This window comes from Triturus cristatus, chromosome 6 (assembly GCF_964204655.1).
Source record: "Triturus cristatus chromosome 6, aTriCri1.1, whole genome shotgun sequence".
Taxonomy (NCBI): Eukaryota; Metazoa; Chordata; class Amphibia; order Caudata; family Salamandridae; genus Triturus; species Triturus cristatus.
In genome coordinates this window covers 379712430-379740232 of record NC_140589.1, presented here as the reverse complement: position 1 = coordinate 379740232, position 27803 = coordinate 379712430, and the positions used below count along the sequence as shown (strand labels likewise).

The 27803-nt window shown below is 41.4% G+C and overlaps 1 protein-coding gene across 1 annotated transcript in view; it reads right to left on the bottom strand.

The window, feature by feature from the left end:
• The window catches only part of EIPR1 (EARP complex and GARP complex interacting protein 1), a 689682-nt gene that overhangs the window by 62146 nt on the left and 599733 nt on the right, over positions 1-27803 (bottom strand). The window contains exon 6 of the mRNA XM_085610774.1: positions 24950-25086. Coding sequence (XP_085466900.1) covers positions 24950-25086 — 137 coding nt within the window. The remainder of the gene's footprint in view (positions 1-24949; positions 25087-27803) is intronic.

Here is a 27803-nt window from a genome sequence, read left to right as displayed (position 1 = left end):
AAATGCCTTTTTTGTCCTGTTTTTAGGCGGTATTTCGAGTCAGGCGGTAAGGTCATCGTTTGGACAGACTAAATTTACTAATCTTTTGGGGCGCCTTATTAAGTGGGGCGCCCAGAGGGGAGGGACATGTGGCTCTCACCAGACTCCAGGGGCAGTTACAACCGGTTGGTTGCAATGGTGCGGGGCCAAAGGGGGGTTACGCTTTCCATTGGCTGGTTGGCCACCCCGCACGCGGGCGTAAGTAAGCTGCGCTGTCTGCATGGCCCCTTTATGGAGTAAGTCTTGAACGTATGGGGGTTTCCTGGAAGGGAGTACTTCCGGGTCAGCTGGGCCCCCTGCGCATGCGCACTCTGGTTAGGGGGCGCGGGACAATTTGGATTAAAGGGGAAGGGGCCAGCGTTTTGACCTTGCCGTAGGCCCAAAGGAATACGCAGAAATGTGATCATCAATATGCTTAGACTAGGATAGGAACATTATGTATTAGAGTTTTGTTAAAGCTAGGAATGAATCAAATGTACCAAATCCTGCCCTGCCATTTCTGCGTAATTGTATATTTGTTTGCAAATATGTGTGTTTTGTTAATAAATACGATCGGGGGTCTACGACCCCCTATTCCAAACAAATGTCTAAATTGGTTTCTGTCACCGCAGAGGGGAGGAGGGGGCGGTAGGCCGTACTGGACCATATAGATCATTTATTTATTTGCTCTGTTTGGGTTAGGGGGATAAATTAGACTACTACATTTAGCAATGGGTTAGGTTGGAAATTACGCAGGTAGGTTAAAATGATCAATTATTTAAATATGTAAAGTTGGAATAACATTGCTGGTAAGAAGTAAGTGCGTTCGTGCAAATTATTTGGATTAGGAAATGGATTCGGGAAGACAAATTTGGACTAATATGTTTTAGAGTACAGTGCAAACAGGACCAGAAAGGCAAAATACGTGATGTAGTAAAAAAGATTAAGAGAAGAGCTGTTGATAAGAAATAGTAGGGAATGAGAACATTCAAAGATCAAAATCCTGCTTCTTTTCATGCATGGTATTAAAGGAAGAATAGTTACTGCATGTGTGAGGTGCTATCTATTTTGTAGGTCTGATCGTCAATGGAGTTGAATTGCGTTATCTGATATTGAGTGTGCTTGAGGTTATATCCATATATTCTCGGTCTCATACTCTGCATTTTCATTGTTTGAAATACCATGATGGGATTTTTCCAGCTGAGTGGACAAAGGATTTAAGCAGATGAATATTTAGAGGAGTGGACTACCTTTCAGGTTGTATATATCTGCTAAACTGGGTTCACACTAGGCATTGCGCAAAATGCTTTTCAGGGAAATAGCTTTGATGTATTCTCCCTTTGTCTTAGGTAGTAAATGGGCATGTCAGTAGACAGAGCTGCTGGTGTTTGTATTAACTCTTGAACTTTACAGGCAAATCATATTGACACTGCATGCTGATCACGTTTTAACAATTCTTAAGAACTGTAAATGGTTCGTAGTGGCTCTTATCTTTGTTGGGAGGGAATTCCATAAATTGGCCGCCTGCACAGAGAAAGGAATGCCACCAATGCTTTTCTCTTGTACTCTGGAATTATTAACACGCTCCTGGAGTCAATATATTTGGGTAGTTTTGCCTGTATGAATTTAGGAGCTTTGATATTTACTTCTCTAAGGTTAATGCACAATACCTTGAATAAAGATATCCTTGCAGCCGGTAACCAATGGAGGGCCTTCAGGACAGGAGACCTGGGTCGATATCCTTGTGTGTAGAAGTTGTTTTGCTCCTATTTTCTGAATCATCTTCACATAGTTGGGATTGGGATGTTGCAGTACAGTTCATTAGCTTAATTAAATTCAGAGAGGGTGCGTAATGGTGCGGCTTGAATTTGTTGTGAAACACCAAGGTGTGGAAAGATGCTTTCCAGTTTTTTTTGCCACAGAGGATGGATTTAGCTAGTTTGTCCACTGGATCGTTCATGGAAATTTCAGGGCCCATGACAATTCCAAGGTTAACAATTTTTTGTGAACCTCCATGTTACGATGATGAAATAACTTTTCCATTCACCATAAGTGAATATTTCTGATTCTGAAGCATTTTGTTGGAGGTGATTCAGTGCAATCCACTGTTCTATCAACATGAGACAGCAATTCATTTCTTTATTTTCCTATCTCCTTATGGATTTCCAGTTTTAGAAATGCAGAACTATCTGTGTATCATCTTCATAAATGTAGCAGGTCAGTTCGTAGCTCTAGTGAAGGTTTCATGTAAATGTTGAAGAGAAGGGGTGATATGATAGATCTTTGTGGATCTCCTATTTTTATGTTATCATGTCCTCATGAGAAAGGGGAAATGAATCAAGTTAGTATTGTGTAGAAGTAGGATGAAATCCACGTACGATTGGTCCACTCAATACAAATTTCTTTGAGTCCAAAAATGAAAGCTTTTGTGGAGTACCATGTCAACTGCTCCTAATAGATTCAAAAGCCCGAAGGCAGCTATCCTTATTTTATAGACTGCGTACAGTAGGTTGTCCCAAATCGCAATTGATGTTAAATCAATCTCTCCCTGGCTGGAATCTCATTTGGAAGTCTGAGAGTAACAAGTATCCGTCTACTAATTTTGATATCAGGAGAAATGTTGTTCCTTCCATTAGTCTGCTGAGGAAAAGTATATTAGAGATTGGTATGTAATTGTTAGGATCTTCTGTAGCCATGTTGTTTTTGAGCAATGGGCATCTGTTTGCTTTCTTTAGGTTTTTTTAAAGAAATGTTCTGGGGATAAGCAGCTCTTAATTATGGTTTTGACTGGGATAACTACTGATTTTCATAGGAGAAGCTTTTACAAGATCCTCAAATTCAACAGTTGTCATTTCTTGAAGTGATAGAAGAGCTCGATGTATTTCTTCTGCCTTGTTTGTTTTAGGTTGTGTAGCCGGGAGGCAGTTGGATTTCTTGGTTGCTAGATAGAGGCTAGGATATCTGCCTGGGTTATGTAATGACTTGCTAAACGATTGTAGAAACGTTGAGAGATGGGGGCGCAAACCTGGCAGCTTTCTGGGTTGCAGGATTTCCAAAATACTTTTAGTGGACTTCCCCTGCTGGGCATTTGGCATTATCAATCCTACTTGAGTAGAGGAAATTTCTGCCTTTTTTTATTTATGTATGAATTGTACATTCTTCTTTGTTTATGTAGACACATTTTGTCCCATGGACTCATATTTTCTACCAGCTCCAATGGAGTTTAGAGATGCGTCCTTTCATCTATTTTAGCTCTACATTAATCAAAGGAGCATTTTGTTTTTGCTTTGATTTGAGTTTTTTGGACTTAATGTGTCAAAAGCTGAGATCATCCATACATAAAGTTTCTACTCAAGTTAATGTCTCCAATTGGGTGTTTGTAATTTGAAATTATACTTTTTCTATCTCCAGATTGTGTGAAAGTCTCTATGCTGTTGTAGCACTAAGATATTTTGTTGGGATTTTTTCTAAGATCCTCTATGAAACGTTGATGATATAATGGTTGGATCATGTCACCAGAGTGTTTCTTAGAATCGGGATTTGTTTTGGTTTAAAGAAGATGACGCTAGACCAGATTTTATTCTGGACGCGGCATAGAAACCAGCTGATTGCCACAAGGGAATACCTTGAGACCACTATTGAAAATGGCAGTAAGCTAGATGAGTGGACTAATGTCTCCATGGAGAGATCTGTGTGCTACATGAAGATCGCTGGTTAGAATCCTGGTATGTCTACTCAGCAATGCGTTCTTCTGAGATCGATAAAATGAGTACCATTGAATTTGGTAATAATTAACTTTCTTTTATCAATATGCAGAGGCCAGAAAAATGGGATAGTGTGCTTCACAAATGTTGTAGTAAGTATTAATGGAGTCACATCACTTGGTTTATTAGGCTTCCCATCTCACTTTGATACTGTGCATCACCTTAAATTACTACAGAACAGAGATTCAAAAGCATAGGAGTATAGTAAGCTACTCTGCAATGGATTGTCTCATTCCTATCTAACAGAGCAATTATCATATCACTTCTCATTTTCACACTGATACCACCATTGAACAGCTGAGGTCTCTCAATGCTCCACCATTGTCCTCTTCAATATGTACCTTAGGCCTCTCATTGACCTCATCTCATACTTACACCCAAACCGCTCCAATTAAACAATGATCTACAAACTTTCAAAAGGCAATTTCTTTACGTCGTTACCATGCCTACGGGTCCGCAGAACACAGGTTAAGAATCACTTGTCAATGTCATCATTTGGGACTGTGTTCTCATGCATAAGTTATATTCTTACAGGGAGCACTATACACCCTTGTACAAGTCGTACATTTAGTAAGAAGCATTCTCATCCTATTCGAGATTTGCAATTGAACGTATCCAAGATTTGTGACCACAATTTCCGTCGCAAACTATTGATCAGTTACAGACTCTGCACTGTTAACTTATTTGCAATTGAGTTGGGGAATCACAAGGTGGGCCTGAGGATAAGCAGGCAGTGGTCCAAGGAACAACTGCTTATTCCCGCAAAGTCTTCCAAAATAAGAAAATGTAAAAAATATTTGCCTCTTTAATGGAGAAGGGCTGCTTTTTAAAAAAAAAAAAGCTAAAATATGTTTCTCATTTGTGAAAGCAAATGCTGGAACTGAAGTTTGTTGTCCCTTGCAGGCCCCGACCCCTGTGTTTTCAGCCAATCACAGATTAGCACAACTGACAATTTTTTTGCGCAACTACACCCAAATGTATTGTATCCCTACAAAATCAATTGTGGCATGTTGTAGTATTAAAAACAGGTTCACTAATTCCTCTAACATGCAAACACTGAGTAGTTATTCTTCTTCCTACACCACTTAAAGATGGTACATATTGCCATTACTCACCCTTGAGAGGATGATAGCAAATGCTCCGTGAGACATGAGAACCAGATACGTAACACCCAAAGACTGTGGAAATCTGAAAATATTTCCGTTAGCATAAGCTGAAGCCATCTTGGTTGTGGCATCCATTTTGTTGGCTTTGTAATTCTCCCATCAGCCGACATATGTTTATTAAATACGGTATTTCTTCCATAATGTATAGTACACTGTGGAACAAATATACGAAAAAGGCTCCTGATCTACAATGGCCAGTGAATGGGTCATTTGACTTTAAAAAGATTCAATATGTAGAGCAGTGTTTATTCAAGAGAAAAAGTCGATAAGATATGTTTGATTGTGTACGAATGTGGGAGAAAGAAGCGCATGAGAGAGTGAGGAAAGAAGAAGCTATAGCAGAAAAAGAACAGCGAAAAACGAAGAGTTAGAATTAAAATATAAAGAGATGAAGGCAATAAAAGAAAAAGAGGAAAGGGAGCGTCGTTTAGAGGTAACTGGCCAGTACCCTATTAGGCGCCCAATTTATCCCATACTTAGTAAACCTCAGGATGACTACATTTTGTTAGATCTAATGCGTGAAGCTGCGCCTTTGTATGTTCCTCCGAAGGTTGCGGGAACAAGTGCCGATAAAGATTCAGATGATGCAAAGGGATATTTTGTTTATAATTGAGTCTATACTCCTTGGAGTAGAGCAGATGTTATGGCTCTTAAGGCTGCTTTGCCTGACCCGCGAAAAAATCCGGCTTCTTTCTATGAGGAAGTGGAAGGAGCCATTAGCTCCTGCACTATGACCTTGCCAGATATGTGGAGAACAATTTGGAAAATAGATGATAATGTAGCATATGGAGATACTTGGGTGCATTTAGAAGAAATAGATGCGGCTGGAGAGCCTGCGCAGAAACCACAACAGGAGATATTAGATCTTCCCAAAGCTATTGTGACTACGTTGAAAACTCTTTTACCCCCTAAGAAAATAGATTGGACAACGTTAACGTTAGCGTCTTGTAAACAGAAAGCGGATGAGTCAGTTTCTGATTTCTTTACACGATTTAAAGAGACATTCCATGACTTTAGTGGGCAGTCATTGACAGATGACACGGGTAAGCATTTGTTCGTTGACAAATGTGTCACTAACATGTAGACAGATATAGCTAGTCGCCTTAAGGCCAGTGAGAGTTTGTGGACTACGTCTTCCCCAGTTTCCCTTTTGACTATGGCCCAGTATTATGAGCTTCAGGAATTAGAAGCAAAAGGCAAAAAGGATAAGAAGGTAAAGGATTTAAAGACAAAAGTTATGTTGGCTCAAGTATATGGTCCACCATTCAGAGGTGGTGGTAGAGGCTGGCGTATAGTATATACCCCTGGTGTACCCTCTTTCTCTCAATCAACTTTATCATCTGATCAGTGTGCTTATTGTAACAAGATTGGACATTGGCGTTCTGAGTGCCCCCTTTTGCGAGGTCAGCAGTATCAACGGGGTAGAGGAAATATGAGAGGACCCCCAGCAAATTCAGGAAATAGGGGAGGAATAGGAACTCGTCCCAGATTTGAGGCAGTTGTGCACGGACCAAATTATTCTAATACCTTTGATAGATGAAATCAATATCGAATGCCTGATTATTCGGCCACTGGTCTTGCGTATTCTGATTATGCATAGGAATGCCTAGGATGGAGTAAGGAACCGGTTGAGGTCCCAGTAGATCAGAAAGGTCCATATGTTGATGCAAATGTCTTGGGCTCTACTGATCGGTTTCTGGTTGATACAGGAGCTACTCGTAGTGCTTTGTCTAAAAAATTGGTTCCTAGGGCTTCCCCGTCTGGCGCAATGATAACATCAATAGGATTCGATGGGACACCTACATCTAGCCCACTGTCACAGCCACTTGCATTTAGTCTTGATAAATTCACTGCAGCATGTGCATTTTTGCTCTCCCATACCATGCCGGATATATTGTGGGTATCGATATGCTCAAATACTTTCGTGCTACAATACATTATTCTCCAGAAGGTGTGCGTGTTATCTTAAATGATAACTATCCAATGGTTGAGAGGTCTTGTCTCATTAAAGAAGATATTGCTCTGGCATTGTTACCTAGTACTTTGTGGGCTACATCAAATACAGATGTGGGACAAATGGTTATTCCACCAGTGCATATTCAAGTGAAGGAAGGTGCTTCATTGCCTCGATTGCCCCAATATAAAATATCTCGGGAAGGCAAAGAAGCATTGACGCACATTGTTCAGGATTTGATCAAGGTGGGGGGTTATGGAGAAAGTCCCTTATAACATTTGTAATAGCCCTATCCTTCCTATTTTGAAAAGAGACACTGATACTAAGATTTACAGATTCATTATTGATTTACGAGAGATTAACAAAATTGTAGTGCCCCAATACCCGGTAGTCTCTGACATTACGACACTCCTTACTATGGTTCCTCCTACTGCCACTACATTTAGTGTCATTGATTTGAAAAATGCATTCTTCTCAATACCTATTCATCCTGACAGCCGTTATTTGTATAGCTTCACTTTGAATAATAGATCATTCAGATTCTGTAGAGCTCCACAAGGGTATACAGAGAGTCCTAGCATTTATAGTCAAGCATTGAAAAGGCAGCTTGATTCCTTTCCTGTGCCAAAAGGGGTGGCTCTTATTCAATATGTCGATGACATCTTACTGGCTGCCGATACCCCTGAACAGTGTAAAGAAGGGACACTGTCATTGTTATCATTTCTTGCCTCTCATCATCACAAAGTCTCTCGGAAGAAATTGCAATTTTGTAGACAGCAGGTTACCTATTTAGGTCACCTACTGTCTAAGGAGGGACGGGCACTCACACCAGATCGCATTCAGACCATTTTAGATACTCCTGTGCCTCGTACTCAGAAGGACGTCCGTGCATTGATTGGCCTTACTTCCTTCTGTAGGCAGTGGATCCCTAGCTTTTCGTACATTATTAAACCCTTGTTGGCCCTTTGGACTAAAGACACTCCGATGCCTCTCCCATGGACTACTGAATGCCAGAATGCTTTCCAACAGCTACGTCAAGCTCTTTGTTCTGCACCAGTATTAGGAACTCCAGACTACACTAAGACATTCACACTCTATGTACACGAGAGGGAAGGTTGTGCCCTCTCGGTTTTAACACAGACACACTGTGATAAACAACGTCCTTGTGCATATTTCTCAGCTGTCCTTGATCCAGCTGCCCGCGCACTGCCTGGTTGTTTTCGAGCGGTGGCTGCAGCGGCTGTGTCCATACGTCAGAGTGAGGGAATAGTCTTGTCACATAGATTGCTTGTGTTAGTACCTCATTCAGTTGATGCCTTGCTAAATCAAACAAAGACACAGCATCTGACTAGTGCCCGCTTGACAGGATATGAACTGACACTTTTGGCCCCTCATATCACATTGAAAAGATGTTTGACTGAATCCTGCTACATTATTGCCACTTCCAGAGTTACATGACTATATATCCCTTACTGAAGAACACACAAAGGGTCGTGTTGACCTACAAGATACACCTCTTTCTAGTGTTGATGGGCAATTGGGGGTTGATGGGTCCTGCTTGAAGTTGCCTGATGTCACGACATCTGCTGCTTATGAAATTACAACACTTCAGACAGTAGTTGAGACAGCTCGCATCCCACAGAAGTCAGCTCAAGCAGCTGAGTTGATAGCACTGATAGCACTGACAAGAGCATGTGAGTTTAGTACAGATTTGCTTTTTAACATTTACACTGATAGTCAATAGGCCTTCGGCGTGGCTCATAACTTTGGGCAGCTTTGGAAGGAAAGAGGCTTTCTCACTTCACATGGGACACAATTAGTGCATAGGGAATTAGTACATAATCTATTTACTGCCTTGACCTATCCTAAGAAAGTGGCAATTGTTAAATGTAGCGCACACAAGAATGTGACCAATAAAATAGGAGCAGGCAATGCCTTTGCGGATTACACAGCTTGAGAGACCGCAATGCAGCGAAGTACCACATCTATGTATGTAGTTAAATGACAGGCTGAACATTGGCATGATGCCAGGCAAGAGGTGCTGGACATGCAACAATCTGCCTCTGTTGATGAATTAGACCAATGGTCCAAGTAGGGAGCATTGGATGATGAGGGCTGTTGGAGGAATAAAGAAATGACCAAATGGAAGTTACCCACAACCTATTTACACCCTATGATTCACATGGCACATGGACCGGCACATGTTGGAGCATCCTCAATAGCAAAGCAACTTATGCAAGTTTGGGATCATCCAGAGATTGTCGGTATGGCTAAGAAAATAGTCCAGTCCTGTCTGATCTGTCTCCAGTATAATCCTGGAAAGGGAACATGAACTCAAACAGGAGGGTTTGCAATACCTACTGCACCTTTTGAGGTCCTGCAAATGGACTACATACAGTTTGAGCGTTGTAACAACCTAAATGTCACCTTATCCTGTATCACTTTTTCAGTAATTCTTGTATTGACAGCCCTCCGATTTTCTGTATATATTGAACTTACGCATTTAATTAACATAAAAAGAAGAGCCTTTTTGCAAGCATTTATTAGTAGGTGTTTTGCTTCAATCTGTGTCTTTAAGTCATTTGATATGCGTTCCAACGTTTTTGTAATATGTTTTATGAACTAACCTTTGTTAATGCTATACTTGCTATACTCAGTCAATAGGTATTAAGCAACTCTTTCTGTCCTTTTCAACCATTGTAGCCTATTAAATTTCACCCACAATCAGCAGGACTAGTGGAACGTTACAACTCCACTCTGAAATTGAAATTGGCTAAGATACAGGCTTCCACATCTTTAAAATGGCCTGATGCATTGACCTTAGCATTGCTAGCCATTAGATCGATATCACATAAACGGTCTGGCCTCACACCGTATGAGGTGGTTTTTGGAAGGCCAATGAATATTTGGGGGATTCCTAAGCTACGCCCTATACATGACGTACCCTATGTATTGATCAATTACTATATGTCTCAGTTGACTGATAGTTTGTCTTCTATTTATCAACAGGTTCGGGACACTCTTCCAGATAGGTCGCAAGGTGAGGGCCATTGTTTACGGCCTGGTGACTTTGTGGTCGTAAAGTCATTCCAGAGGACCAGCTCCCCAGCACCGAGATGGCGAGGCCCTGAGCAGGTGCTGCTGGCCACCAGAACTGCAGTTCGAGTGACGAACCGGAAAAACTGGGTCCATGCAACACACTGCAGAAAAGTGTTGGAAGACCTAGTGAGCCCAGCTGCGTTGGCAGATCACCGCGATATCCTGGTCACCGAGAAAGGACAAGCCACGTCACCTGAAGGATCTGAGGAAGTCTTCCCAGACCACACGATTCCTGGTACATCTCAATATCAGCTGTGACCCAGGAAGAACGACACTTTGTTGCTGAAAAAGACTGTTTGAGCCACTGTCCTGGATGGTTAAAGACTAACTTCAAAGGGGGGTTGCCTTTTAGTGACTATTCGTCTCAATGTTAGTGAAGAAACCAACGCCTGCCCAGGACCTTAGGGCACCATCTGTTTTGTTGTTTGTCGATTAAATGAATATGCCTAAGGAGAAGAAACCAACTGCTGCAAGAGTTTGTAGCAAAAGAACAATATTTGCTACTGGACTTACTTTGACTATTGTTATTGTTGCCATAATAACATGGGTTGTAGAGAAAGTAGCCCCTGCTCGAAATCTTTTGACTGCTACTACTCCTGTCCCCATTGAACACCATTATTTTACCCTTCCTTATCATGAGCAGAAGCACAGAATGTCCTACCTCAATAACACTTTCATCCAAATGTTGCATCATACGCATAATGCTACGAACATTACCAACTGCTGGGTATGTGGAATGATGCCAGCTCATCAGAAAAAGGGAGGAATGCCTTTTATTCCTTTGCCGTTTTCAAATAATGACTCCTGCAGAGCCTGGTTTGCACTATTGTGGGCTTCTCATATCATTAATATTACTAACTTTGATGTAGGAAGACTTAACGCTTAGTTGAACAAAGTCTGCTATCCTGATGAGGAAGGGGACCCACAAGCCAAAGGAACTGTATGGGAAATGGAGGAGTATCCCTGAGGAAATTACTCCACACACTATGTTTTCCCCAACACTCAAAACATCAAGGGTAACGGACCTCCTGTTATTGCTGTTACTAGAGTTCGAGCGGATCTCTGTGTGAGCAGTATTGGCAGTATCCCTGTGGGAAAAAGTGACTGTAATTTAGTGTTAAATATTACTGGAATGAACAATAGCAGTTTCTTGTCCTGACACAATACTTATTTCATTTGCGGAAGTTAAGGTTATTATCATCTACCGATTGGTTGGTCCGGCATCTGCTATGTGGCTTTTTTGCTTCCACCTGTGTTTTTGGCACCTGCATCCCATCATAAAGACTATAAACTGAATAATGACATTTCTAAGAGCCGATTCAAGAGGACAATAAATAATAATGAGGTGGAATAAACTGATACAGCATTAAAAGCAGTATATTGATTTTAATTTGGGGCTATGCTTCTTTGTTGGTGCGGCCTTAAACAGTCGAAAGATCAGGCGCTTGACACGAGTTGTAGACGCCGTAACCAATCAGATGGCAATGGCGCTTGGAAATATCACAGAAGAACTACAAATTGCGAGAATTGTGACACTCCAAAACAGGATGGTCTTTGATGCCATCTTGGCTGACCGCGGTGGAGCATGTCACATCATCGGGAGTAGCTGCTGCGTTTATATCCCTGACCACACCCCTCCTGTTTTTGATGCAATTTCCAAGATGCACAAAATAGCCACTGAAATCCATCAGGATTCTGGAACATGGACTTTGACTGGATGACTATGGAACATGTTTACTGTATGGGGCTGGAAACTTTTATCAGCCCTATGTCTAATTTTTGCGATTCTTTTCACTTGTTGCCTATGTATTCAATGTGGCCCAATGCTTTGTTCCTTATGTGTTTCCACTTTTACCTCTTGTATATTGACTAAACAAAATGTCCAAAATGTAAATGGCCGCCGAGCAATAGATCAAGAAATTTGTGAAATGCTGCAGATTGACGTTAATGATATTTTTCGTATTCCTTCTAAAACATAGGAAGATGTCTTCAGCATATGCTAAAAGGGTCGTCTGTGGAAATCTGAAATAATTTCCGTTAGCATAAGCTGACGCCATCTTGGTTGTAGCATCCATTTTTTTGGCTTTGTAATTCTCCCATCCTCTGCTGCTCGTCTTTTTCCCTGCCTGTGCTGTCTATTTTAGTTGACTTCCTGACTCAGCTAAAAGCAATGTGCATGCTAAGAGTTTGTAGCTGCCAGAACACCTGGTCTCAGACTCAACTGTCAATTATTTTCTGCTGTTGTAAACAGTTCTGTTTCCCCTCCCACTTTGCTGACAACGTGATCTTCCATCTGCCCATGTTTGTTGGTGACTATTCCTGTGTAGGCCTGTACCTTCTATTTGTATCTACATGATTACCAGTGCCGAAAAAGCTGTATATAAGGCCTGTGTTCTGTGACTTCAATGTACTACCTCAGTCAGCACTTGAGTGCTGTGTGGATGTAGTCCCACTCATGAGTGATCAATAAACTTGTTATTTGAATTTCAGCTTCAGTGCCAATCTTAATTTTGTTGGTCTATGGACCCATGAACAGAGAAGGGTGACCCCTGCACCGGTGTGCACACTAAAAGGCACATTTCCACAAGACCACGCCCGCAACCTCGACATAATCTTCGACACAAAACTCACCATGAAGCACCAAATAAACACAGTCGCCACCTCGTACATCCGCACCCTCCGCATGGTCTAAATAATCTTCAAATGGTTCCCTGTCAACATCAGGAAAAGCGTCACCCAAGTCCTCGTACCAGCCATCTCGACTACGGGAAGGCTCTCTATGACAGAATCACCACAACACTCGTAATGAGACTCCAGACCATACAGAACACATATGCCGGACTCATCCTCATCCTCAACCTCCCTAAATGCTCCCAAATCACTTCCTACCTCAAGAAGAGCAGAGATCTCCCCATTCAGCAGAGATGCCAGTTCAAGCTCTTAACATACCCCTACAGAGCCTAGAGGTGCGTGGTATGTGTCATAGGTATCCGGCGCTACAGAGAAAGTGCACAAAAATCATCCGTTCTCTAATAAGACGGTGCTGAAAGGCGTAGAGACACCACACACTCTACAAATGTAAGCCGGAGCTTAACAAAACTTCTTGCTGAAGCCTCAGCACACGTGACAAATATACGTGCTTAAGTAAATACACACATGAAATATGAGTACATAAGAAATATTTTCTTTTTTGAAAAAACAGAGTACAATCTCTTTCTTGTCTTCTTTATTGAGACGATTCCAGGTGAAGTGTCGAGATTACAGCCAACACGTGTTTCGTCGCATCGGGAGTATGAACCCGCGACTTCCTCAAGGCTGTACAAATAAACAGAAAAAATGCCACCTCATACCGTGAAAGTACATACAGTAAATGCAATCCACAGTAATCAACATACAGTTTGGTATCGTGATTCCAAACATAGTGAGTAGTTGCGTGGTGGAAAGTTGTCTTTCCAAAAGATAGGAACCCATAAGGGGAATGATGAGCAAAAAGTCTTGGAAGCAACCAAATATATGGAGAGAGAAAAAGGCCCGATCGTGAAACTACGTGGTTACTAAGTGAACTACTGATTGTGCTCATTATCGGTAACCATATCGCCGTCGTGGGATGTAAGTGCCATGTCATCGTTAAAAATAACGTGACTAAATGAATAACACCCAAAATACCGAGGTGGGTTGTTTACCTTTCTTGGTATTCGCGAAATCTCTGTTTACACAAGGGAATTGGAATAAAATGAAAAGACATCAGATATAGATCAAACCGTCGTCTCGGTGAGCAAGTTTACGTGCTAAATCGAGGTTGAACCTACTTTGATTGTGGTTGTAATTCCGGCCCACAAGGGGTTCTGTATTCAGTACGTGGAAACGAGGAATAACACGGAATCAACAGGGAGGTGTTCGTGTACAAACACTTCTCTATGGAGATGAAAAAATAAAATAAAATGTCACGGTCCAGGTTTGTTGTGGCGTGTTTATGGTGATCCAAAGATACCACATTTCATCGATAAAACTCTAAGCCTCTGTTTGTCATCCCGTGTCTACTAATCCTAAATTCTCATCGTACATTAATTGCAAATTAAGCAAGGCTAAAATACAAGCCATGGTCTATATATTGATGGGACCATATTGCCCCTGGTTTATTCAAGTACCATTATAAATATTATTTATATACCTTTGTAATATCATGAAATACGTTCTTGATTGTGGCTGACAAACACTCACAATGTCCCAAATGCGGCATATAAACAAACCAATTCGTGGAAACAGTGTATCGTTTCCAACACACAAATCAGTCCTCGGGTCTCAGTAAGCATATTTATCCTACCTGTCGTCTTTTCCAAATATCGTGCCCTCGTTCCTACACGAATCTTCTAGGTGCGAGACATAGGTCCGCCGAGTGTGGCAACCCGTCCTCCGTGTGCTAGTGTCACGTGACAGGAAGCTAAACCGGGAATATATCCGGGTTTACGTGTTTAGCACGTTCGTCAGAAAGACCGACAAGGTAAACAGACTACATGTAAATACACCGTCTTGCATCCCACGAGTAGGGACCCATACTGGTTACTATTAATTCCTTCATTCATATCTTAATCCAGTTGGACATTGGTCCCTGTGTCATCAGTGATTGACACATAGGCTACTATGGGAATTCTATTTAATAAATAAAATTCCGATCCAATGAGGTGTCAGAGACCATTCTCCTTCAATCAGAGCTTCGATATCACCGTAAGTATGTACCTCAAGAGATCTCTATTGACAATCTGTGAGGCCTGTCGTGGCCTGAAAATAGCGGGAATTCGAATTATAGTTGATCCTAGGATCAATTGCGAACGTGATGTGTGCACGAGTAGGCTAATTTTGTGCCGGTTGGTGAGTTTCCTTTAGTTAAGTGTCCTTCGGTCTCTCCATAGAAACGGTTAACAAATGGTTCAGTCAATGAGCAATCTAGGCTCTAGCAAGTTCAAATAGATTCTAAATTTACACATATATACAGTATACGCTGTAGGTATTAACAAATACCTGTGTTCGGAAATACACATACACAGCGAACATAAACATTCGGAGTCCTAGTTTAGTAGTGATTGGTCTAACCTTAGCGTGACAAAGTCAACATCGACTTGTTCCATGATTGTAAACAGTACATCAATCAATTCTACGTAATATACATATATAAAAGACTGTTCAAGATTGGGGTAAAGAAAGGCGGTAACCTTGTGTGCCACATTCATTTCTCTCTCTCAAAACTTTAATATATGTAACAACACTGGTAGTATGCTCATGTGTCATGCTTTAGCTATTTTGTCTGAGGCAGTAACCTTGTGTGCCACATTCATTTTTCTCTCTCAAAACTTTGGTATACATAACAACACTGGTAGTATGTTCATATATCATGTTTAAGCTATTTTGTTTGGGTTGTCAGTTAAGTCTATCTGCCCAGGAAGTAGTGGAGCTCATGGTCAATGTTCATCCCATGCTCAGTACTTCTCAATTTTCCACCACGCAACTACTCACTATGTTTGGAATCACGATACCAAACTGTATGTTGATTACTGTGGATTGCATTTACTGTATGTACTTTCACGGTATGAGGTGGCATTTTTTCTGTTTATTTGTACAGCCTTGAGGAAGTCGTGGGTTCATACTCCCGATGCGACGAAACACGTGTTGGCTGTAATCTCGACACTTCACCTGGAATCGTCTCAATAAAGAAGACAAGAAAGAGATTGTACTCTGTTTTTTCAAAAAAGAAAATATTTCTTATGTACTCATATTTTATGTGTGTATTTACTTAAGCACGTACCCCTACAGAGCCCTACAAGACTAGGGACCAGCTTACATCAACCACTGAATAATCTTCCACCAACCTGCCAGATACCTGCACTCCACCTTCAAAGCCCTCGCTCACACCCCCTGCATCTGTCGAAGCCACGGTGGAAGCCGTACCTTCTCGTACCTCGCCATGAAAGCCTGGAACAACCTGCCCTTCCACCTATGATTATCTCCCTCCCTGGTGGAATTCAGAAGAAAACTCAAAACCTGGCTTTTTGAATGAGACCACCTACACCTCAGCGCCTGGATACCCTCAGGGGTGAGGAGCAGTTCTTTACAAGACCAAGTGATTGATTGATACATATAGAAAGTCTTTTAAACTGTCCTTGCAAAGTGCCTGTTGCCAGAGAGCCACAATGATTTATTCTGACCAAATATAGACAACTTGAGACTCATAATCCGCATATAAATTATTCCGTTGGAAACAGTGACTTACAATCGCTCATGGCTATGGACTTAAACTGTTGGTTGTTACCAGTTATTTTGTTTTCCACACACAGCATACAAACTTTAACTTTCCAATCAGAATGGTAACTATTTACTCAGGTAACTCTGCATTGTATCGATTTTTTACCATAATATTAAGAGTATGCACAAATCACTAGTTATTAACCAAAAAAGAATCATTATTCCTTTCCGAGACTGAGAATGTGTTTTGAACAATAAAATGTGCCGATAGAGTTCACAACGGCACACACAGTATGAGGTTTCCATTTTCTACATTTTCCTTTTGGAATTAGTATGACACGTCCTGTATGCAGTGCCATACACATTTTTAAACAAATATTCATTGGCTTATTTTAAATAAGCAATTTTTAATTAGCAAGCAAGCAAAGGTTCTTGATGTTGTTCCAACTGCATCTATGCCTTGAGAAAGCCCATGCTTCATTGGCTAAAGGGTGAAAAGTGTCAGCAATGCAACTGACCAATAAGATGTCTTGTGAGTAATTAAATAAACCTCGAAAGAATTGAGATACAAGAAAAGAAAAAGAAAAAGTAATAAGGACCTGATCTAGAATTTGGCAGGTGGAGTACAACCCTTCACAGTAGCATAGAACATTACCTCTGCCATCCTGACAGACTACTGGCCGCCAAATTTAAAAATCGCTACCAGTCTTGCAGTGATCTCCAGTAATACTGCAATAAGTCTGAACGCAGCCACCATCAGATGTGACAGCTATTCATTAGACTTAACTACAGTTTTGTTTTTCAAAACAAACTCTCAAAGTGGGAGTTTTCTACTGAGAAACAAAACAGCTAACGATCCTCACACACAAGGAATTTCTTACCTGGGTGTGGGGGTCATTATTTGACTTTTTTAAATAACTGTCGCCGCCAAGTTTTACCTAGCAGTGACTGAAAGAAAAAAAAGAACATCACATCGTCCACCCTTAACAAGGTGAGTGTTCCAATTCCCTTATTCTGATGGCCTCTACTCCATCAGGCCCTCAGGATGGGTTCCGTCCATGGAGCCAGGAGGGGCTCAGTCAGCAGTACGCCAGAGGTCCTCCCGACCCTAAATACGGTGGGAATACCGTTGGTTTGGCGAATAGGGTACTCCGTTACACTTGTGAAAGTGTCTTGTCCGTCAAACTAAATCGAGTCATGAGTTATTTACATTACTACTTTTAGGAAACACTTAAATGAACACATTCAAAGTGTAGTATGGTACAAATGAGAACACATTTGGTAATATCAAACCTCAGCCCATATTGTTCAAGACCAGCTAAAGGCCTGCCGTCGACCAGCGGAGCAGAGGAGATCAGGGAACAGTCTGAGGCGGACTAGAGTGTGAGCAGAGGACCAGAGACGCCAACGGAGCCCCAGCACCGGAGTGGCTAGAGGCGTCGGTGAGGAGCCCCGGGAACTGGTGGACTCAGAGGAAGGAGGCGGTTAGCTCGAGTGGAGGCCTCCGGCAGTGAGACGCTGAGAGGGGTGCCTGGGTTTCGGGGAAGGGGGTGGTGGTGATTTGAGCGGTCAGCGCTGCCATTCCCCGCCCCAGTGCCCCCCCAAAACGCCCTGCGCCCTCGAAAGAGAGTCCATCCAACAATTTGTCTTGCGCCAAGAGGGATTTCGACGCCTCCTCACAGCCCGCACTTTGCCTCGTAACACGTGGGGAAGCCCAAAATAACACCCCCCCCCCCCGGGAAGGCGGAATAATCTACCGCCCCAGGATAAGGATATGGCTTTTAAGAAACTGAGGTCGCGAACCATTTTTCTGAAACGTATGGGAACTGAAGAGGCAATCAGGAAGTCCTCCAATAAAGCGGTGAAAAGTGGTCGGATAACAAGGACTCCCGCAATAACTAATTATTTTTCCACACTTACCACCAAAGACCAAACAGAAAGTCAACTGCAAAATAAAGGAACTAAACCCGAATTTAAGGAGGGTGGTAAAGACATATCGGAAGTATTACACGACCAATCAAGTGAACAAAACCTAACAAACCCTGAATTTGACCCAGAACAGAATTCTAGTCCTTCTGTTATAGAGGAATCCCCTCTGGAATCAGACTTATCTGGTCTAATTACTCCGAGTCTATTAAACATCCAACGCAGTACTGATTGTAACAACTTATGCCCAGAAATAATTGTCAAGGAGGACGATAAGAAGCTCGAACCGCAAATAAGGCCAGAGGAGATATTTACTAGTACACTACAAAAATCCCCGGACCGAGTAGTTGAACTCGAATACTCACCAGACCTTTACATGTTTAAATCCTCCAGCATAACTAATCACAACACTCCTGTGTCCAAATCACTCTTTATCTTGCAAGAAATTTTAGAATCAGTCCTTTCACTCTTAGGCCATATCCTGGAGAATTCAGACCAAACCCTTGACGCTCAAATAGGAATACTAAAATTCCTAGTAGAAGAAAAAAGAAAAAAGATCACTCCGAGTCAACAAAAACACAAGAAAAGCCAGTAAACTCTCAAGAGGCAACAGGTAATAATAATAATATCACCAACATGCTGCAAGTCCAGGGAAAAAGCGACACCGGTACTCAAACGAAAGGTACTCAAACGAAAGGAAGACCAAATAAGGGAACCCAGAATAACCACCAGGAACCAACTATATATTCCCTAAAGAAACTCTTCAGAGAAGATACAATTGACGCTCACAACCTATATCCTATTTTCACAAACACCAAAAATAAATCATCAACGTCCGGTTCGGTGAACGACCAAGGAAAGAAGGCAAACATCATCCTCGACGGTGAACAAGCGGGAGGCTCACAAGAAATCAAGAAGAACCAAGAAGGAGCTAGGAAAAAAAGAGGAAAACCGCAACGTAGAATTAAAAAGAAGAAAGCGCGTAGACTCAAATTCCAGAAAGTAATAACTCCCCCCGCATCCCAGTACGAGCACGAAGAAAGCACAAAAACACCGACTCCCACAAAGGGAATACACCGAAACGCGGCAGAAAACACAGACAATAAAATTCCTCGACAATATATCACTTTAAATCCAAGAGCCGAAGAATTTCACCTCAATCTAACAACTACAGGGTCAAGGGAGCGCTTCAAAGGGCCAGTTGATCACGACAAAAAAGCCCCTTTAGGGGAAGAAACATCGTCAAAACTTTTACAAATAACAGAGCTTTTTCCTACAGACAGCATTCCCCTAAATCGAGGCAGAATAGTAAACCTTCTTCAACGCATAACTCAGTTACAAACTTTAACAAGAAATGAGATCGACTTAGTAATATTCCCAGACAAAGAAAATACCAAAATAGCGGTGGTAGCATTTCGGTCACCGGTGTTACCAGGGATCATCCTAAGAGAACAAGAGACCTTACAAAAATGTGGTTATGATCTGGTCCCTACACAGGAAACCACAGTCAACCACCCGAAAAAATCGTCCAAAGGACCCTTATGGGAAAATCCCCAAATTCAATACAAAACTACCTACAGCATTGAAGACTCAGAAACAAACCCAAATTCAGACCAAAATCTAAGGATCTCAGTAAAGAACGGAGAAAGAGAAGTTTGGAGCCATGATGCAGAAGCAAAGGAAGCAGCAAAATCGTTCCAGTCATGGTCATGGATTTCAGAGTCACTTAACGGTAGGAAAAATGCGAAGTACCCGACTCAACCCGTTTAGCAACGGCCTTTCGATAACATCCTGGAATATGGCAGGGAAAACCACAGAAAAAATGACGGAAGTCACAAAAAATCGACCGGACATACTGGCATTACAGGAAACTTGGTCCATAAAAACTTTTTACCAGGACGGATATTCCGTTTATGACACCCCTGCGCAGGAAGCTAAACGGGGACACGCTAAGGGAGGGATAGCTATCCTACTAAGGGAAGAGTATCTCTGGGCTCAAGAGATCGTTGACACCAATTCTAAGCAACTCCAGAGTATAAAAATCAGGTTGGAGATTCACTCCTCAGACCCCCAAAAAGGTTTATTACTCTTCAATGTATATGTCCCTCCCGGACCAAAGAACGATGTCCAATTTGAGGAAACCTTTGAAACCATTCAACAAATAATTGAAGCTCAATCTTACCCGCCATTCCTGATAATGGGTGATCTCAACGGAAAAATATCAAACAACGAAATCTCCAACTGGGCGAACTGGTACAAAGATGAAGCTCTAGAAATACCGGTGCCGACATTCCCGACTAGAAGCAGGGCTGACAAAAGGGGGAAAATGCTATTATCGTCACTTCCAATACTAAATGGAATTATTTTAAATGGGAACGTGGAAGGTGACATTCCAGCATCGCATACCAGACGGGGAAATAGTACCCTCTCAATCCCAGATTATATGATCAGCCGTATGGAGTCATTTGAGTCCGCCTCACATCTCCGCATCTACTTCACTGAAGAGAGTGACCACGCAATCCTGCTATTACATACGCAATGGAAGATAAGCACCTGCTCTCCTAGTCAAATCATGTATAAACATAGCACTGTGGAGGCAAAAACAAACCAAAGGAGGCTCTACTGGAATTCATCTATGTTAGATAAAATAACTACTCTAATCGATACAAAACATCTTCTAACTACAGAATTCTCCGCTGATGTAATAACAAACTTTGAATCCATTATCGAGAACCTAAAGCAATTTTTTCGAAACAAACTGCAACAAGTCTTACCAGTAACGAATAAAAACAAAAATAAAACCTCAAATTCTGTAACTGCAAAAAGACTAAACAAACTCATCAGAGCGCAATATGTGGACCGCTCAATCACAAGACAGGCAGAAATTAACAAACTGAAAAATCAACTTAAGCGAGAAAAGTGTTGCTTAAAAAGAATAACACAGGACAAAAACTGGGTCGATCTACAAATTGCGGCAAAACAGCGCAACCAACGATCATACTGGTCATTACTAGATGCCACGGGGAAAATCTTCGCCGCCGAAGTGTTGGACCAACTTAAAAATTGGGCATTTTGTCAGGATCTAATCCCCTTATATCAGGCCGGCTTCAGGCCTCACCATTCGGTTATCGATAACATCGCGATACTACAAACAATCCTCGACAAATACGTTGTAGGAAAATCCCAACCGGTATACGCAGCATTCATCGATTTTTCTACCGCATTTGATCGAGTAGACAGACCATCACTCTGGAAAAAACTGAGGAAGTTAAAAATCCCTGAACAATTATTACAAATTATAATTACACTGCATTCGCACACGTGGTGTCAAGTGCAAATGGGGAGTGAAAAGGGCCTGACCAATATAATTCCAACAGCAAACGGTCTTAAGCAGGGGTGTCTCCTAGCCCCCTTGTTATTCTCACTATATCTTAGTGATTTGCCTCAGCACTTGCAACAAACGCCAAGTCTGCCTCCAAAGATCGCAGCCCATAATATTCACGCCCTCTTATATGCAGACGATATCGTAATGTTAGATCTTACGCCCTTTGGCCTGCAAAGACTTTTAGACACTCTGAACAAATACAGCCAGGAAAACTTCTTAATCCCGAATCTCACCAAGACAAAAATAGTCTCCTTCTCAGGAAGAAAAAGAAGCACCAAATTCTGTTGGAGACTCGGCGCTGGAACAATAGAAGAGACAGAGGAATACACATACCTGGGTAGGATTTTCACTAAGACATTAAAAAACAATTTACAGGTTAATTACCTGACTAGGAAATCCGAGGTGCATGCCGGAGCCCTTCAAAGACTATACGTGGCTTCAGGTAACAGACATTTTTCATCCCTTCTCAAAGTATATAGTACAAAGATACCTCCAGTTTTATCATTTGCCTTGGAATATATTCCAATAAAACAGTGGTCATTCCTGGACCAAAAAGAAGGGAAGATACTCAGGAAAATGCTGAAGGTATCACATTCCACCCCGGTGCAAGCTCTTCGCCTCGAATTCTCTATCACGAGCTCCTACTCAAGAGCTATCGCAAACGTCATCAGGTGGGCATATAATCTGCTGCACGCAAAGGCTGGAACTCTTCGTTCACTACTTAAAATCGAGACCTTTGACCGTGACGCTCCGAAACAAGTATTCTTCAGCAACATGTCCACTGTATTTAAACTAGCTGAGATTAATGTTAACCTGTTGCTCACGTGGACTCCGTCACAATTGAAACTCTTTTTAAAATGTTTCACCCCCAGACTCAGTTATGATCTTGATTTTTCACACTGTGCGAAATTGACTCTGTATAAAAGTTTCACGGAAACAATCGCACCTAAGCAAGTGCAACAATACATATACTTCAATCTCTCGCACGGAGCAAGGAGATCAATTATCCTGTTAAGGCTCGGCATTTTACCAGTGCTAACCACAACATCAAGATGGTACCCAAACGGATCTTCATTATGTAACTTCTGCCACGGAGGGGAGCAGGATGTAGAACATCTTTTATTCATATGCCCTAACCCAAAAGTAGTGGCAGCTAGGACAAAACATCGGTATCCTATATACATTAACTGCTGTATCACCACCGTAAAGGATTTGATCACAGTATGCAAAGTTCCTCCTAATGAACTAGTTTGTTATAACTTTTATAAATTTTTAAAACCTTTTTTAGCTTTGTATTAATATGAAATTCTAAAAGTATATGTAACTGAATTTTATCGTATAAAATTTGTGGTCCTCAGTAGAGTACCAAAACAAATAAAATAAACTGAAACTGATATTATAAAGCATAACTTTTGGGGTATAGACCAGTTCCATCACTCACAGGCAGGTTTGGGTTGTTCTGAGTTAAGATTTGAAAACAAATCTCTTGTAAGAAACAATGTGGATAATATTATCCAATGACATAAGAACACCAAAGACAGTTCTGGAGCTTTCTAGACTGTTGAAAGCATTTAAGATTGAAGCCTATGGAGAAGGTCTGCACAGTAAGGTATCAAAGTCAAAAGGTTCTTCTCTACTAAGCCTCTACAAAACGTTTATTGACCTATTTGGTAATTTTTGACAAATATGTCAGAATCTGAATCAACTTTAAGTTGATACAAGTTCAGAGTATGTATCCCAGTTTCAACTGGATTTAGCCAAAGGTTTATGGTGCCTCTGATGCACTTTCGTTTCTTATTGCAAGCCATCTGGATCAGGGGGTCACTGGATGATATTTGGGCAAATGTCTTAATAACTAACAGGCACATTTTAAACATGCCTGTGCCTCTGGGATGCTGAGACAACATGCTAGCCTGTTAGTGATATGGGACTCACACAAATTAGAACAGCTGCTCTTTGGGAACAATGGTCACAGTCAAAAAATGTAAATAGTACATACTGCAGGAAAACTCACCTGCCTCTTTGTTAGAGTTAAGGACTAACTGGATTTGGGATAGTGTAGCCCAGGGCATGAAAGCAGCATCCAAATGGCGTTAATAATTGCAGGAATTAATCAGGGTACTCTCAAGGATGGTGTGAGTTCGGACTGGCTCAAACCCCTAACAAGCTAGGTTGCAATTTTAATCCAGATCTGCTAAATGCCCCAGCGCTTCAGATATTATTAATCATATGCTGTTTTATTATGGCAGGTCCAGCTGGTTGCTGATCTATACACAGCCTTAACGGCCTGGGAGACTGTGGCTCTGAAACACTCTCCTCATACCCAGGTCTAGGACGGGTGGGACCCCCACATTCCTGCAAGGATAGGGGAAATAGGAAATGATCATATGAATTACCTGATCGTGCCAGGTAGTGGGCCTCCTTGAGCACGAAGGAGACAGCTGCATGCATTTTAAAGATGCAGTAGGCACTCAAAAATGTTTCCGGTAAGGGGTGTCTGGATGATTTCTGTTTGATCTAGGCAGCTTCTCTGGTGTGTATGGCTGTCAGGGAAGGGATTCCTCACAGGGTGCAATTCTGGACAGGGACAGCAGACAATAGCACATTAAGCATGGTCCCAGCTTTGAGGTGACAGGAATCTGGCAACTTGCATCCAAGAACCATTGCCAGGCCACTGCAGTCTTGTCCAAATGTTTGAGTGCCACTAACCGGTAACCTCACTGTAAAGAGGTTCATGGGGAGGCTGCCTCAACCAATGGATAGTTCTGCTTGTGTAAAAGGGATGAAAAAAATGGGATACGGTATAGATGGTAAAATGTCGAGGAGGATATCTTGTAGGCAGATCTCTTTCGGACCCTGTATTGCAGGCAGCAATTTACAATCGTTGTTAGTTTATTGAACAGACTATGCCATTTGAATCAGGAGCAGCCAAAATACTGTCAACCTGGAGATAAAACTTTTCAACTGAGATTTAGGCAGGTATGCAAGCCACTTAGTACTCTGAACTGCATATAGTTATCGGGCTAATTCAGACCTAGAACAGAGACATTTTAATTGAAAAATACAAATGAGCTTTATTTGAGATTTAGGGAAGCTAACAAGTCACCCTGTAACCCATTGGCATCATCAGAAACGAGGAGGGCTGAAAATAAAAGAAAACAAGGCGTTGCCACTAACATAAAGGCAGGTTTCCAAGTAACACTGTTACTTGACCTCAATTTTCGATATGTTTACTATAAAGCAGACTACTTTGGGGAGTTTTACACAGCATCTAACTTGTTCATTATCAGTTGCTTAATCATGAATCTACATCAATTACATTTCATGTTCTTTTATGAGACACGTTGTAAACTAATGACTAATGTTTGGTAAGGGCTCTAAGTAAAAACATTATCCATACCTCATACTTCTTGAGTCCCATCCACGAATTGCAGTGTCATTTGCAGTTGCCATCTGGGTACAATTGTGGTGAGGGCTCCACCGCCCTGATGTAAATTTTAACTGGCCTTTTCCTTCCAGAGTAGCACTACTGGAGAGCTTAACAACAACAAACATAAAAAACTACTTAAAAAAAAGATTATTTCCAGAAGTAGGCAATATTATATTGTAAAAGAAGACAAAATAGCGAGCTGTAGAAAATAACCTAGGTACAATTGTTTGAATATCTGGTCGCAAAATACTAGTTGCAAATTGCGACCAGTATTTTTGCGTCCAGTAAAGATTTGTAAGAACCAACGAATGCAATAGATCAGTTCTTAAAATCAGAATTGTAGTGGGTCGCAGTCCAACCTACCTCATAAATATTAATGTGGTAGGCTGCAAATTTTGACTCACTAAGATTGGAGATCATCACATGAATGGTGGCCTGATGGGGTCAGCAGACGACAATGTCTGTGTTTGCTTTTAAGTAAAGCACACTATTTTTTTTAAATGTAGCCAATCTCTTTAAAGGAAATTGGGTATGTTTAAAAGTAAATAGTTTTTTTTTGTTTAAAGTTTAAGAGTTGGCAGTGGTCCCTTGAACCACTGACTACTCTTCAACACACTTTTTTATAAAATACACCAAAAGGAAGGAGTTCAAGGGGACCCCTTCCATTTTGCAAATGGGTTGCCCCCTAGTGGAGATCTCAGTAACTTATCAATGCTTTGCATTCAGAATTCTTTCACAAGACACTGAAACAAAGCATACGGTTTAATTGTTTGGAAGGAATGCTTACAACATTGCCTTTTCAAATACCGAATTGGTATCCATTAGTAATCACATTTTAGAAGTAGGGAAACTTTTTCGGTGTCTTAAAATGGATTAGTAGATCTTAAAAAGCATTTTTACAGTTGCATAAGCCAAATCAGAGCATTTGCGACTGTAAACAAACTCAGCACATATGGCCCATAATCCTTTCCTTAAAGCCTACATACTTTGTAAGCTCACAATAGACCTGCCTTCTCATAGCTGACTTCTCTTTAAATCCTCACACACCATAATACAATCATATATATCCTATAAATCGATTTACAAACACACTTTTTTCAAGAAACTGTCAGTTACCTCCCACTAATGTGATATATACATCATGACCAAGTGCAGGGTCTTCAAAACATTTGGGGCCAGATGTACGACCGTTTTTTGCAGTCGCAAACGGGAAATCTGCCTGTTTGCGACGGCCCTATTTACAAACCTTATTTTTCAAGTCGGTAACCTATTACCGACTTGCAAAGAGACATCCCTTTCTAATAGCGACTCGCACTTAAATGTAAGATTGTTTTGTGGCTGCAAAACACTCGCAGTTTACCACCCATTTCATATGGGTGGTAAGCCACTCACAAACAGTAAGAGGTCCCCCGGGGACTGGCAGTGAAAATATTTTTTTAGAGCAGGCAGTGGTCCCACGGACTGCTGCCTACTCTTAAAAAATTAAACAGTAACGGTTCTTTTTTTTTTTTTTAAATGCATCCCGTTTCCCAAGGTAAACGGGAGGCATTATAAAAAAAAAAAAAGACGGCTTTATTTAAAAAGCAGTCACAAACATAGTGGCCCGCTGACCCCAGCAGGCCACCATCCCTGGGAGTGCTAGACATTCCCTTATGGGGTCACTAATTGCAACTGCCTCATGAATATTAATGAGGCAGGCAATATGCAACCCCATTAGGAATCGCAAACTGTTGTAAATTGCAATTTGTGAGTCGCAAAACGATGCACTTTGTGACTCGCAAATTGCAAGGGTCGTACATCTGGCCCAAAGAGTTCAGTACTCCATGATCATCATTAGTGGGAAAGGTCTGCTTACTCGACAATGAATTGGATGATTAACATTTTAAGTTTATTTGCAATCTCTTGGCACATACCTTTTGCTCCTGTTTGCATTCGAGAGTAGACTAAACTGACACAGCTATTCAATTATTCAACTTAGGAGTCTTTTAATAAACCGGGAGGTCGGCATCACGATCTTCAATCCAAATCTTGAGAAGCCGTAATGGATAGCCATGAAACACATGTTGGCTGCTTTCCAGCACTTCAATGAGCAAGACATCGACTTCCAACATCAATTTATAAACAGTAAAACAAATAGACAATGCATACCCTTGTATAACCTGTATTTGTTTTTGTGATGTGAATGTCTACTCAATAGAATTGTATATACATCTTACTGTTTGTGACTATATTGTTTTTAGACTGAAAATGAGCTTTACCTTTAATCGGATTACGCCCCACAGGCATAGGCAGTAGATTGCTCTATGGAAATTGAATATGGGGACCAGTTAGGTGGCAAAAGCGAAGGAGGGCCATTGGGTTCTTTTTGCCTTTTGTTCCCCTGAAGCATGTAGAGTTGTTTGTAGACATTTGGAGGAATCTATTCACAGAACCATATATATGGCTTAAGAACAACTTGTCCCTGCTCTGCCATTATAACACGTAGAAAGGTGACAGTTTTTCTCAAGGACTGGATGCAAAGAAAGTGTTTAGTTTCCTTCTCGCCTGTCCAAGGAAATGGTGACTCCTGCCTATAGCTACAGTGCTACACTGTACTTAAATACGCGTTTGAAAGGGGTCAGTTGCCTCCTCAAGTGTGTCCCTGTTAGGATGGAAAAGCCATAATGGCAAAAACCTTCTAAATAATCTTGAAGGTTCTTGATTGTAGCTGAGGGACAAGACTAAAGTTGATAAGCTAGGCACCAAAACCACCTTGAATGAGGGATGAGAAAGAACCCAGCACACGTCTTACTGAAGGTCAAACCCACAATAAAAACTGGATATA